This window comes from Chelon labrosus (assembly GCF_963514085.1).
Source record: "Chelon labrosus genome assembly, chromosome: 14".
In the NCBI taxonomy this organism is placed as follows: Eukaryota; Metazoa; Chordata; class Actinopteri; order Mugiliformes; family Mugilidae; genus Chelon; species Chelon labrosus.
Genome location: NC_140347.1, coordinates 25,176,221 through 25,191,805, shown reverse-complemented (window position 1 = coordinate 25,191,805; position 15,585 = coordinate 25,176,221). Strand labels below are relative to the sequence as shown.

The 15,585-nt window shown below is 42.6% G+C and overlaps 1 protein-coding gene across 1 annotated transcript in view; it reads left to right on the top strand.

The window, feature by feature from the left end:
• Nucleotides 1–15,585, top strand: part of LOC311499456 (MAM domain-containing glycosylphosphatidylinositol anchor protein 2) — a 177,125-nt gene that overhangs the window by 48,381 nt on the left and 113,159 nt on the right. Inside the window, exon 2 of the mRNA XM_084560433.1 lies at nt 10,431–10,570. Coding sequence (XP_084416559.1) covers nt 10,431–10,570 — 140 coding nt within the window. The remainder of the gene's footprint in view (nt 1–10,430; nt 10,571–15,585) is intronic.

Here is a 15,585-nt window from a genome sequence, read left to right as displayed (position 1 = left end):
AGAATAATGAGGTGTTAGAGCCTGCTGGCAGGGCTTAGCTGCACACCTCCCCAATGGAAAAGTTATGGATGGTATACGATCTCACACACATACACACACTCGCACACACTCAAAGACATGGACATATGCCCCCTGGAGGTGTTATGGATAGCTGCATATTGCAAAGCCAGCCAGCAGGCAGCACTGTCTGCCAGGCTGCACTGTGGGCATTGATAGGACAATCAGTTCACTCTGGAGTCACCGCAGCCAATCACCAGACACTTTCTTGGCGGGCAGCGCCCAATCTTCAGAGGGTTGCCAGATATTCTATCCTCAGTGAGCTGCTGCTGGCTCGCCACTAGCCAACCGTAAAGAAAGCTGCTGCCTTACGTCAGCCAATCGTGGGAGTGTTGGCCAGAGTTAGGCCTATCGACAGATAACTGCTGCACGGTTACAGCCAATCTGGGCTTTATCCTTCCCTACAGATGTCCGATTAGTGTTGTTTAGGGAAATCAAACCGCCGCAACAGGCCCGCCTTGCCAATGTGGCACTGTGAATGGAGAGAATAGTAGAATGGGATCAGAAAAAGCCACAAAGGCTTACTTTACTGAAACACTGGGACACTCAGTCGGTGTTTGACTAGCTGTAGCATCGTCAGTAGGCAAAATGAAGTTTCATACTTCCGTTTGATGGTCCTTCTTAATAGTAGCATGAGCTAGGAGGTGCCGCTTAACTGCAGAGGTCTTTCTTTAATGAGATTCTAAATTTACCAGCATGTACTCGTCAAGGCCTATAACTTTATTCGTCGTAAACCTGTTCTGGCTTGGTACGAGCCAAGGACGTGTTCAGTGAACTCGGGTCATGTCCACTTTAATGGCCCCATAACACACGCCCGCATCTTAAGTTGACAGCGGCATTAGATCACATTATAGTACAGACGTTTAAGTACTGCTCCAACTTTCTGTTTTCACTGCGAAATGAGAATGTATGTTTGCGTCTGTCTCATTTGCTTGTGCATGCGTACGAATGCATTTCGCGTTATTCTACCAGTCCGAGCCAATTTCAGACCATTCAGCCTTCGTTCTGTAGCGAAAGCGCTAACAGTCTGTGAAATCTCAGCAATTTCCACTTAAACAGACTTTACGTTCCCTCCCCATCTCTGCTTTTACAACACATTATAATAAAAAGACTAAGCAGGTACTCAATGCGCAGCGCAATATTTCATCATATTACATTTAATCTAATTAAACATGGATCTGAATATAAGTTGGGGTGCGTGAGTTGCGGTCTTCATTTTCACAGAAGCCATTTTGAGATGTCAAAGCGGCAAAAGTGCAATTAATAACAATTACGACCCCATTAAATTCAGTGGGGCTACTTCCAGAGCTCTCACATTATAGATGCTAGCTTACTGGTCCCCTTAGGACAGAGCCGTCATTAATAATATTTGTTACATGTGCTTTTTCCGGCTACGACAAGGTAGTCGCTCAGCTCTGGGAGAAGTCTGTTACTGTTATCTCAGTGCTGTTGAGCCGAACGATACTGTATGGAATTGTATACAAATGATTATTTCTTTGTGAAGAAAGTGTGTTTCAAAGCAGTTGTGTTTTCCTGCAATGCTGAAAAAGACTTTACTAACCTTCAGGCTGAAGGGAAATGCAGATGAGTGAGGATAATGTATGCAACGGTGTGGCCTCAAGTTCACCATTACCATAGTCAAACTGGTTATGCAGCTAAAAATTATTTTCATTATCAAATAACCTAATCATTTCCTATCGATATTTAGGTTTAAACAGAAACAATGATATATGGCTGAAGGACTTCTGGACTATTGCCTTTTTTTTGTCAGTTAAAACTATTTACTATCCCCAAAGACTTAGTTTGTGTTTCTTATTTTAACTTAACTAACAAAAATTTGATGATGACTAATTTTTCTCTTATATTTGCATAATCTCATAACCATAATGCATGTTGGGAATTAAATCTCATATGCTCGTAGTCCTGAAGTCGAAGATGCTAGATTTCTATTTTGAATATGAATACATATTCTGAACATCACTTAATAAAAGACTACATCGCATTAGGTAGCTTCTCCTCGCTGTGTGAAGGCAGCAGGCATGGCTGAGCTTGTGCAGCGGGCTCTTCCTGCATGACTGAAGCGTCAGCTGCTGTATGTTTCAGCACCATGGACAGAGAAAGAACCATCACAGCACCTAGCGGCTGTTAAACTCAAATGCTTGGTTTGGGGTAAAAAAAAAAAAAAAAAGTATGTACTACTAATTCTCTCAAAGTAATACATCAGTGGATCCCAGGCTCATTTGTGTCACTTCCTCATGATGGCTCCCTTGACATAAAGCTTGCATGAACATAATGGATGCAGCTGTGTGCAGTCAGGCTCCGTAACCCCTGCTGTGGAGTGCCATAATGTTGGAGCAAAGATGAATCTGTCCTCTAAATCTCCCTGCCTTCACCTTACGTAGTCTTTTTATTTTTTTTTCTCTCGTTCCATATCAGCAGGGCTTTGGCAGGTTCACTATGGCCTAATTTCGATAAGGAGTGTGTGTGTTTGCGTGTGTACGTGGATAATTGTGTGTTTAGGCGTGTATACGTCTGTTCTGGACAGCTATAAATAGAGCCGATGGGAGTCGCAGCTGTGCACGGTTTGTTTTGTGCTTTTGTGGCGATCCTTGTCCATTGAATACGCGGACAAATGGACACCCTCTGCTGAGTTAATGAGCTATCTCCGCTCAAGTATCCATTTCACTTTGTTCCCTTGTACCATTAAAAAAAGACCACTTAACATCTCTCTTTTGATTTTAATAATGACTGTCCTCTGCTGAGCTGGATGAACTTGTTGGGTTTTCTGAGGCGTGAGAGTCAGTTTTTGGTTTTTGTTTGTTTTTGTTTTTGTTTTTTCAGCCCACAGTTCACACAGTGTGATAGATGATGTGTGCTGATAGTGTGAAGTCGGATCTATACAGAGTCTCATTTACAATAACAGTGTAGGCCGAGGATTGGACCCGAGTGCATTACAGTGTGTAATCAATACACTCTGACAACCCCTGATGTAATAATATGCATGTGCTGCTGGCAAACCATTTCAAGGCCTTACACACATGGATGACCCCGTAGATGAGTTGCTTCTCAATTATATAGTGGGAAGGGCTGGAAGAAGTGTAAGCTAACACCTTCGGTGGAGACGGGGAGGCGCACAGAAAATAACAATTCATGTGTGGCGCCTTTGGCACTGGACCATGTTTACTCATTCTCAAAGGTAAAATCCACTCGGTTTAAAGTGATATAACCAGTGGCAATGTTATACATTACCTGAGAGGATGTACATGAATCACTCAATTTCTAGCTCTGTAATAATCCAGCCCATGTAGAATTGTTAGCAGAGGCCTCCGTTAGTCCACATTGTGTTACTGTCTATCTTAAAGCTGCACTCATCGATATTTTAATAACTATACATTAAATCACTGTGTGTATTGAGAACGTAACGCCTTATATTCATGAATCCAATCCTAATTATCCACACAGTCTGTGGAGATGGCTTCACAGTACATCAGCTCATGCATTTTACTATTTCGCTTCCGTTTGACCGTCAGCCTGTGACAGCATAAAGCAGTTTTCAGCAAAATATACTCCAGATCATAAAAACCCAGTGAGTGCACGCTGCCTGCCCAGCAACAAACATCCAATAGTGAAAGTAAGCGAATATCTGGTGAGTAAAGTGAAGCATTTAGCTGCTAAATGGTGTGAGAGTGAATATTGGACACTAGTCATTTGCCAGGTGGCCCGAGGCGCGGTGCTCGGTGAACGCTATTGCTGCTTTTGCGTGACAGTAAACAGCAGTGTGCCGCCGTGAAACAAAGCCAAAAACATGACTGCTGCTGCTTCACAGATATTTGGATGCAACAGAAGAGGGTACATCAAAACCGTCTGGGAGATAACGCAACGTTCCAAATGAAAAGAATTCACAAATATATGTTTGCTCAGTTCAGTGCATGCAGTACAAGGGGTTTGCTGCTAACTTTGTGACCTTTCTCTACCTACCTTCACGTTTACTAGACAGAAAATGAATTTGATTTACACCGTGGTACAGCATGTGTGCTTTTTGCTCTGGTGACTCATGCAGTGATGCTTTAGTTTATATGTATGGAGGTCTCTGGACAAATGTCTGGCTTGAATGTGTCAAACAGGAGCTAAATACATGTTCATCACTGCCATTATATATAAACATAGTGTTATTTTATGACAGGTGTTACAGTTTTACATATTGATTTCGACACACACAAGTGAACTTATTTCTGTGCTTTCGCTAAGCTTTTGATGTTGGCATCGTGCAGCAATATGACGCACCTAAGAACAAGTCAGTACAACAACAGTCCTTTTATATAATCAACAGGAAGTTTATTTCCAGCGTTCTCAGAACAGACCCTATAATAAGTTTAGTGTGATAACAAAAACAATTATTTTTTAAATGGTGTGCATATTGCATATGTTTTGCTTCCCATGTTTCTCACTCTCTCCTGTTTTTTTTTTGTTTTTGTTTTTTTCCTGGATTTGGCACTCCCATTCTGAGAAGGTGATTACGGAGCCAGGGAACTAGCAGGATGTAGTTAGTGGTCCTCGGGGGTTGGTCTGAGGACATTAAGCCCACAGCGACAACGAGGCCCCAGCTGTTGGAGTTTTATTTTTATTTTTTTCCATATTCATTTGTTTGTCAAATTTAGAGCCTCCACCATTGCCAAGAAGCCCCACTGCCACTCAGGCACTCCAGAACTGTGGTGACAAGACTGCTTTTAGCCAAATCCAATTTAATCTCCATTGGCAGTGGTGGATAAAGCTGTCTGCATCTCCCCCAATAGAGGCCAGGGAAGGCTAGGCACTCTACAAGGAGCTGCTCATTCACCACACAAGGACATAATGTACATTTGAACACGTAAATGTACAGACTGAACTAACAGACAGTGTGCACAGTGGCACTCTGGTTCTCCTCCCCTCTTGTACTTTTTCTCTAACCGTTTCTGCAGTCAGGAGCAAATGATGTCACTGCTATGGAAATGAGATAATGAAATGAAAAAAAAAAAGATATGCACATCTGAGACTCCTGCGTCTACCCTGCAGGTCCTCAGCTTCCTTTTTTTTAATAAACTTAAACTATCAGGAAGCTGTGTTTGGAGAGAGAGAGAGAGAGAGAGAGTTTGGGTGTGTGCGCCTGCAGATGGTTGAGTGGAAGTGAGAGGGAGTGTCACCACAGGCGGAAATGCACATTTATGCAAATTCCACATCGTAACCCACAGGTTCATGACAACATTTGCTCAACATTTGCTCAACATTTGCGACAACACCGTTTACTCACGAGTCTATGTAGAGCAAATAAACAAGTGATTTCAGAATAACTCTGCATTAGCAGATCCACTCAGGATTTAGCATTGATTCCCCCCCTCCTGCCCCCCCCCACACACTGTTTTGCACTCACATTAATGTGAGTGGCAGATGTGCTTCTTATGCCAATATGAATTCCACTACTGAAAAGAAAAAAAAAAAAAAAAAACAGAAAGAATGTCAGCAGCTCATTGCTTCCAAATGACCGCTGCTCTCCTGCTCAACATACATCTCTTACTCATCTAACAGCTCGTAATTTGGCTCTGGAGGGTTGTAACCTTGTAATGACAGAGTAGAAGGTGTTTTTGCAAAGTCAAACATTGATTAACTGTCCTTTGATGTGTTCCATGTAAGCTTTTGACTAGAATTTTGACAATTTCTCAAAAACACTAGTTTTGGTTTGAGTCCACTCGCATTTCTTTTTGCCATTTTATGCCGCTTTCAATATACAGTATATCAGAAACAAATATTACACTTGTCATATTTGCTGTACTGGTAGTTCTTTTACATACAAAACAAATGTGCACATTATAAAATGTGATTATAAAACAGAGTATGGAGAGCTATATAGAGTACTAATTTGAACCCAATGATGCGTACACAGGAATATATTGGTAATGGCAATGCATTAATATGCTTGTTTGTTTAAAGCTACACTTTGGATTTTTGACCACTAGTGTCACAGTACACCTTGCTTTGTGTACTGGTGTGCAGTCATGTTGGAACATGAAGGGGCCATCCCCAAACTGTTCCCACAAAGTTGGGAGCATGGAATTGTCCAAAATCTCTTGGTATGCTGAAGCATTCAGAGTTCCTTTCACTGGAACTAAGAGGCCAAGCCCAGCTCCTGAGAAACAACCCCACACCATAATCCCCCCTCCACCAAACTTCACACTTGGCACAATGCAGTCAGACAAGTACCGTTCTCCGGGTAACCGCCAAACCCAGATTCATCCATGGGTTTGCGAGATGGAGAAGTGTGACTCGTCACTCCAGAGAACACGTCTCCACTGCTCTAGAGTCCAGTGGTGGCGTGCTTTGCATTGCAACTGGTGATGTATGGCTTGGATGCAGCTGCTCGGCCATGGGAACCCATTCCATGAAGCTCTCTTTGCACTGTTCTTGAGCTAATCTGAAGGTCACATGTTATAATACCACTGACAGTTCACTGTGGAATATTTAGTAGCCAGGACATTTCATGACTGGACTTGTTGCACAGGTGTCATCCTGTCACAGTACCACGCTGGAATTCACTGAGCTCCTGAGAGCGACTCATTCTTTCACACATGTTTGTAGAAGCAGTCTGCATGACTAGGTGATTGATTTTATACACCTGTGACCATGGAAGTGATTGGAACACCTGAACTCAATTATTTGAATGGCTGAGTGAATACTTTTGGCAATATAGTGGACATGCATATAAGGAGGCACATTTACGCACACAATCACATGACCACCAGAGCTTAAATCCTGGTTATTTGTTGGTGGTGGCAATTTGACAAGAAGCTAAACAATGTTCAGGCTAAAGAGCTGAAGAAGAACACACACACACACAAAAAACATTTTGCGAAGAAATACCTCAACCAGGGACGCAATGCATGAAAACTCCATAGGGTACCTTTAAATATTACCACAAGTGCCAAAGTGTGTCTTGTAGCAGGGAATTTTGTACATTTAACTTTTAACTTTTTAAAGTTAAAGGCTGCAGATCAGATGGAAATTAAAATCTGATAACATTATTACAAATGTGCATCATTGCTTTCTTCGTTCCTGGAGAACACTTTCCATAGCCTTACATAACCTATAAGTCATAACAGCTATACATGTCATGCACTGGTCTTGACTGCCCGACAGACAGTGTGGTACATTTAAATTGAGGAGCTCTAACTCACCTATTAGAGGGAAAAGTTTGGGGAGATAGAAAAGTTAAAAGACATGTCAATTATACCGTAACATCATCCTAGGCTGCATTATGAACTTGTGTGGGATGTAGTTAAGGGATATAACCAGCTGCTTCTGTCCTGCTGTGATGTGTTCAAAGCTTTGTCTATCACCAGGACATCTTTTATCCCAGACCTGACAGTGCATCGACGTCTCATTTTAAGTAGCCCCAACCTTACAGCCTTAAAGCATCTCATTGTCTGTTCTGGAATATCTTTTCTGAACACATTATAACCAGTTACTGTGGAGTGTCAAGTGGCTTTCGTGAAAACTAAACAAACAGGAAATTATGTGCTAATGACACGATTTTAGTTCATGCTCTGGGCCAAGCGCTTTGAAAGAGCATGTCTTAGCGATGCAAGGATATGTGTGACTGGTAGAACATTAGCTTGCTCGCTCTGTGTGCTCAGCGGAGGGTTGTTTGGCTTCGTGGCCTTATGCTTAGTGTTGTCTGTGAAGCTTGTGTTTACGGCGGTGTGTTGGTGTGTAGCTGCTGCTGTAACCGCGATAGCAGTTGAAGATCATTAATTATGGGGTGTTTCCCCTTCTTTACTCCAGGACTTATAGTATGCTGCAGAGATACTGGCTCATTGGGGTAAATGGCATTAACGCTTTGTTGGGTTAGAGCCCTGGGGCCTTGTTTCTAAGCCTTTTTTTGTTTTAAGTGGCAGTCTTGCGTGAAGCTCCCTTACACTGAGACTATTGCTCACGCCCTTATCCCTCCCTATGGAACTCACCACTAGTATATTCATCTCCAAATAGAGAGGGGAAGACAGTGAAGGGCGAGAGCAAGAGCAGCCCAACAAGGCTTTATGAGTAGCCAGTTAGCATCTGTATCGGTGTAGCATTCGGAGAGGCAGGACAAGCACGGCAGAGCATTAAGCTAACAGACGGGATGAACCAAGCCGCATGGCTGCTATCAGGGAGGGACAAATGGTTAGCGTGTGGCTAAGGATACACTCTGGCTGAATTTCCCAGTGCAGCGATAGGGAGGAGTGTCGCCGCGCTCATTAGCATCGCAACATGGATGGAGGTTGAACCGAGTCTGCTGCCGGGCCTGACTCTGCCGAGAGGGGCCCACACAGGAAGGCGCTCCTCCAACATGAAAGCCGCGCTGCATTCTGCAACTCCTCGTGATTTCTGCTTCAGGTTTTTATTTATTTATTAATTTTGTTTTTACCATTTTGTACTCCTCCTCCTAATCATAAACACTCTCTAAATCATCTCATCCCAAACCTCTCCACTAATCATGTAAGTTGGAGAGGAATAAACACTAAACAGATGTCTAGTATTGTCAGGGGTCGCTCACACGCAACTGCATTTTCACAGCTCAGAGGAAATGATCGTTAAGGAGCGCTTTACCCAACTCCTTCCTCTATTTAGTTTAACCCCCGACTCGTGCGTCCCGCTGCACGTTGGTGTGTGCACAGATTAAAATGTCCTTACTGCCTCACAAGGTTTCTGCTTAGTGATGGAGAAAAACACCAGTGCGGTAATTACTGTGCTGTGGACACATAGCTGTGGTTGGTTTAGAGTTCTGCTGCAGTGTACCAGTGTTGCGAAATGTTGAATTTAATTTGCCCATGTTACAGTTTCTGGCATTTTTGTTTCCCAGATTAGATCACATTCGGAAGTTATGTGGTGAAATCAATGTTCTACATGATAAAAGAGATATGCACCAGTTTAAATATGGACACCCACTCTCCTGCTCTAATGACAGGTCTTAGGTTAACACTGAATTAATATTGAAACAGACATTTACTTTTTTTTTTTTTTTTTTTAAATATTACTGAGTCATTTCTTTTTTTGCCTTTTTTCAAGTGAACGTATTCAGATAAGATTTCGTAATGAAACCCTTCTGGCATGTAATTACAGCGAGCTGTGAATTCAGTCTGATATTTGATATCAAGCGAGGGAGGAGAACAGGGAGAGGGAATGTCATCGGCTTTTTTACAGTTGGTCATCTACGTGACGCCGCATTTTGAATTACCGCCGCATGCGACAGCCAATTTAGTTAAGATACAAATTGAGTGTCGCTTAGATTCCGATTTGAGTGATATTGACTGGTCTCCGCTTCCCCCGATTTTCTGTGAAGATGGCTCAGTGTCGGGTTACACTCTTCCCCGAGCCGAGGTGCGTCGGGAAACGTCTGCAAGTACCGCCGAGGGCCAGGAGGTCAAATATTGACTCGTAACGACACGGGTAAATCAGGGAAGCGTTTTGTGGCCTCTTGTGGTACAAATTCTCCCAAGGGAACATCAAATGAATCGAAGACCTAATCTTTTGCTTTTAAATCCCAAAAGGATAACACGATTTAATTCATTTAATTTAAGCAGAATGTTTTTGTGACACTACATATTTTACAACTGATAAGCTCTAGTTACTGTCATATTTAACATAATTACAGATGTAAACTAACACTATGTAACATTAATAACCTCTTAAGTGCTGACAAATTATTTAAATGCCTGCCATTGGTTTGATTTATAGCAGATGTGTCTCAAGTCTTGATTTACAGTGGTGTGACTTTAAGAGCCAAGCAAATAGCCAGTGAATTTGCAGGTTTTACAGTAAGAGTTTATGCTGACATTATTCCTTAGTGCAGACACAGGACTTTCCTACTTATGATGCAAAATTAAATTTAGAAACATTACTTGCATTTTTCTTGTTTTTCCTCTTAGTGCAAATAAATAGCAGGTACTTATTTCACCCTGTTTTTTTTTTGTTGTTTTTTTTATCCCTGTAAAGTGCTACTCTCGCCGGTTTCTCGCAACGATGTGACATAACGTTATGAGGCAGCGGTTCACTTTCCTCCGTGTTGCATTCGATATACTGGAAGCATTTAAAAGGGGAGCGCTATAAAAGTAATGTGTCAATTCTTTTTCGTTTTATTCTTCTACAACTACCTTTTGGTTATTTGTGCGCTCCTTCGGGTGCAGAGCAAATGTGCACACAAGGCTTCAGAACAGCCTTGTTTTAAGTGAGACAACCTTCTAATCAATACACCATCTACTCAGCTCGACTACTCATTCCTTCAGAAACGGCCAGAATGCTAACGTGGTTTGTGCTTCTTCTTCTTCTTCTTCTTCTTTTTTTTCCCCCCTTCCTCCCTTCCACAGCACCTCCGACTGTCCGCATTATCCACTCAGGTCACGCCTGTAATGTCGAAGAGGAGAGGCACACGGAGAGAGTCTACACCATCAGAGAGGGAGAAACCCTGGAGCTCACCTGTCTGGTGACGGGCCATCCTCGGCCACAAGTAAGGGACACGGCGCCTTCTTTCATCTGACCTTATATCACTAGACAAAAATAACTGCACGGGGTAATGGTGGGACAAGATGCTAATTTTATAGGCTGCCTCCCCTTCTGTCTCTCCTTCCTCCTCCCGCGAGCTCGTTTTTATTAGTGTCAGGGTGGCACATCACATACCTCTGCAGTAAACCAGCTTAAAAGTTTAATCCTTTAATTATTGATGGTTTAGGCTGCACTGTGCACCTGCGTGTTGATAATGAAAGACTCCTGAGTCTAATGAGAATGCTGGAACAAAACAGCACAAACATCTGCCAAAGTAAAATGTAACGAGTGAGAAACAGGCTGCAGCAAAAACACTGGGCCGTGTGGATGCAAATGAGTTCCCAGCATCTGAAAATAAACACACTTGTATTAATTGCTGAGAAGAAAATAGGCTTTTAATGTGTTCTTATTGTACTTTATGCTTATTGCTTTATTCAAATCCTGTATAATATACTAATAAGAGTAAGAATGCAGCAGAAATAAGGTCCTGTCTAGTCGGTTATGTCAGATAAAGACTAACTACCTCCACGCCGGGGCGTTAGGTTTCCCATAAATTACCTGGCCGTCACATATTGCTCTCCTATTAACCTGGCTGGATTTGCACACTCTAACCTTTCTAACATTTATCGTGTGCTGTTTCCAATTTTCCTGATAACACAAATTACACGGCATTCAGCCCCAACTCCAGGAAGTACAGAGCTCACGTTAATTAATATAACTCCCCTTTTGATCGATAGACAGGGTCCGCCGGCTTGTACACTTGCCCTCTGTATGCCAAAGCAAAAGAGCATATTGATTTTTATATTTCAATTGAAAAGGTGAGTCCTCCTAAATTAGCGAGCTCTCGGCGCCTACCGCTCGTCTCCTTCCATCGTCGGGGGGGGACAAATCCGCGCTCATCGTCTCTGTCTTTCCCCTTAATTAGAATTTTTTGAAAAACAGAGCAGAGCGAGAGGAGGGAAGGGAAGGGTTGGGGGGGGTGGCGGGGAGGTAGCGAGCGGGAGATCAAAAGCTCTGCATGGCTGTGGCAGGAGAGGCAGGATCTCCTTTGAAACAGAGTCATTATGAGACTCGCACAGATCCCCTGGCACAGCGGATCTCGGCTGTGTCTCTCCGGACTTTGGGATGTGTCAGCTATGTCCCCCTCTGGAAGCACCATGGGACCGGGGGGCAGCGTACGCTCATTCTGAAAGGTTTAGGAAGCTGAGGAGGTTATCTTGGGTGGCAGTAGACCTGAGGCTGGTTTTGTGATGTTGATGAAAAAAAAAAAAACAGGGGTATGTGACCTCATCGGAAACAGACTTGCAAGTTAATACGGCAATAACAGCTCATCTTTTTTCATTAGAATTAAATATTAATCCTCAGAACGTGTTCCCACTCTCTCTCCCTGCCCCAAAGTTCCGCATTTTAATTGAATTGAGTTTCTTCATCTTTCAGGAGCATATGTGGGGGAAAAAAGTAATCAGTACTTGGAAAGGTTGTAGTGAATTTCCAATGTGTCCTCTCTTGATCATCGGCAGGTATGTGGTAGGTGTGGTTTTAGTTATTACCAGACAGCTGTTGAGTGTGCACACAACACTGTTGGATGCTAAATAAAAATATCTGATACATATATGCGTTCACTTGCCCCAAAACATCAAGTGGTCCTACCTACGTTGAAATATAAATATAACAGAAGAAGATGTTTTCTCCAATTTTATTAAGAACATTGAATTCATGATGACCAATATGGACCAACATTTGATTGGTGCGAGTTATCAGATCAGGTGTTTATGTGGTTATTAGCCGCTAATATGTTCCTATTGACTGGATTATCAAAAGGTTTACATAACCCCTCTCAGTCCTATTTAAAATATCTTCCCATCAGGCCAGTCTGCTCTAAGTGAGGGGGTTTCATGATTGATCACGGCGTATTGGTGTCAATGTAAAGTCAACGAATGACCTTAATTCAGCCAAACGTTCACTATACAAGGCACTTCCTTGTGTAACCCCTCCAAAACAGGGCTTGTTATGTGACTAAAATGATTAAATTGTTGAAAATTTAACTCCTACTTAAGATAAATATGGAAAACAAACATGTTACAAACAAATGTGTTAGCCCTGTGGTAGACTGGTGACCAATCCAGGGTGTACCCTGCCTCTCGCCAAATGACAGATGGAATAGGCACCAGCCCCCCGCGACCCTCTAGAAGATAAGAGGTAGCCGATAACGAATGAATGAATGAATGAATGAAAATAAGTTAATGAATAGCAAGTGTCCATTAAGTATAGTGTTTCAACCAGCTGTTTGTTAATGAATGCCTGTAAACTTCACCCTGTCCAAATCTCCTGGTGCGCCAACACATTCCTTGCAAAAAAAAGCTCACATTAGAGCCTGCATCGCACACACATGCCTCCCCCAGGCACGTTTTTCCTGATAAAGTTACGCATGGGAGGACATGCATATACAATGAGCCATGCAAAAGTCATTAGCGGCTTGTGAAAAACACAGAAAGCACAGTTCGTATGCAGAGCCTTTTTTTTTTAGCACAGATGTTTCCTGGAAGCATCTTAAACAGCAATGCAGGACGAGTAACAGAGGCTAAACCGTGGCTTGATGTTTTGGCTCCCGATTAAAATGATGTCTTGCTTCTTTTGCGTTTGGCTTTTTGACCCGCGGTAATAAAATGTGTTGACATGTTTGAGCACCTAATACAAATGAACTGATTCACACTCACATGTAGCGTATAGCGACATAATTATGAAACAGTTCTAGTGGAGAACATACATTACTTCCAAATTGTCAGACCAGAATTGTAAACCTCCAAGTTTATCGGTTCATTTTATTGAAGGCAGTAGGTTCTTCTGACTGTTGCAAAACAATGATGTCAAACTCAGACCTGCAACATAAAGTAATCATGCCAAAGAGGAAGGAATGGCCCAAAACTTAGCTTCTTGCCATCATGACAACAGTGCTATTTCTGTAAAATGGGACTTTTAAGTAATGTTGCAGACACCAGCAATATGCTGCAACGTCTTCTGACACAACACAGGCATTAATTCCAGGAACGTCATGTATTTGACACTCTACACTGCATGAGTCAAGTGTCATGACTTCCCACCCTAGCAGCGTGTTACCATGGATAAATATCCTATGTCATATTAGTGCCATGCAGGTACTGTCAGCTTGGCACATTTTAAATTTAGCTAAGAAACCCTAAATGGAAGGAACTGCTGCCTGAATATTCTCTCATGTCATCCATTTTAGATGATGACAGTCTGTTGCCACGGTTAGCGCTGATGCTACATCCCACTCGACTTGCCCATCAGCTCCCAGTCCATAAATACCAACCACTTCATATTTGAAGCAGTTCCATCACGATACTGTAGTTAGTACATCCTCGGAGTTGCCCAGTCGTCAGGTCGTGTCCCTCGTTTCTCACTATTTCAATTTAAAAACAGGTGATTCAAATGAAAACTAACATCTCACGCAGACCTGGCAGTTTTTCATAGACCTCACCCTGTTTGTGTCAGTAAAATAACTCTCTCTCCTATGAAACTGTTAAATAATATATTGGTTTAGACAATTCAGTAGCACGCTGACATTGATAGGTGAGACTTGTCCCTGCTGTCCTCACCATGCCAATACTTTTTTGTGAATGTATTTCTCCCCTCTCTGACGAGTCATTCTCAGTTTTATTTTCTTGAACAGCTTCCATACAGCAACTTAAACCACGCTCACCATCTGGACCACAGAATCTCTCGGGGCCAAGTCACACTACTCGATCACTGCAAATGGATTCAATTAGTTCTGCATTAGCAAATCACAAAATTGCTTTTTTCATCACTGCTGTCCACATTTCACTCTCTTTCACTGACTTTGAGTGCTGCTAGCTCCTGGGATAATACATACTGTAGATGGAGGGGTGTTGTGCCAAGTATAGCGCCACAAAAGACCAACCGCGGAGTAAATGAGGGGGGGCCATGGTTGGCAATTTTGCCACCGTTTAATTCTTCACACGTCTATCAATATGCACACTTCTTAAATTACATAGACGCCCCCTCAGGCCTTCCCACTGATGGGAGTCTCTGGATCGTGTCCAACCAGGCAGCAGCTTCCTCTCGGTGGGCATCTCCGCCCACCCACCTCAGAGGAAAAAACAGAGGCTTTCTAATAATAAAATCATACACGCATCCAAACACACACACGCACGCTCACACACACACACACTTGTGGCAGCAGCAGCCCTCGTCTGCCTTCTCATTTAATTGTCAAACAAATATGTGTTCCTGTCAGTCACCCGCACACCGTATAATATGTTCTTTTTTGCCGCTGCCTCGTGGGTTTGGCATTTCAAGGTGTTACTGTGGGCTGTGGCATCTGGTGGGCGCAGGGGCAATTAAGTCAAGTTCTCATAGATGTATAGTGCAGAGGTCACTGCAAGAATTTGGGGAACTTGGTTCTCTGAGGGAAAGGACATCTCTTTATATAACACTACACAGTCTATATTCTTTCACACTTAAAGGGGAACTACTGTTTTTTACAACCTGGACCTTATTTCTGGCATAAAATACGATCATTTACTCACCCATATAACTTTTGTGTAATTTGTAGTTGTTCAGGAGATATTTAGATTTGCGTATATTCATATAGTAGGAGTGACTGGGGCACCGAAACGCAGCCTCTAAATATGCATTATCTGCCGCGAAATGCATTCATTTTGCCAATATTTTGTTATCATACGCCAGTGCTATTTCCCGTCGAGTCCAGAGTTACCTGTTATCATCATTCGGGGTCTGTAGATTGACCTACAGACCCCTGATGATGTCTTCTGACCTGAGAGCCACGCGCAACCGCGACGGTCGGCTTGTTTACCTGTTATTTTCTCCTGCTATAGTTTGTCCACAACCTCATAATCGGAAAAATATTCAGCCATGTTGCAAAAAACTAGCTATTGGTGAAATGAACGAGTTTCATGGCAGATAATGCGTTATTTAGAG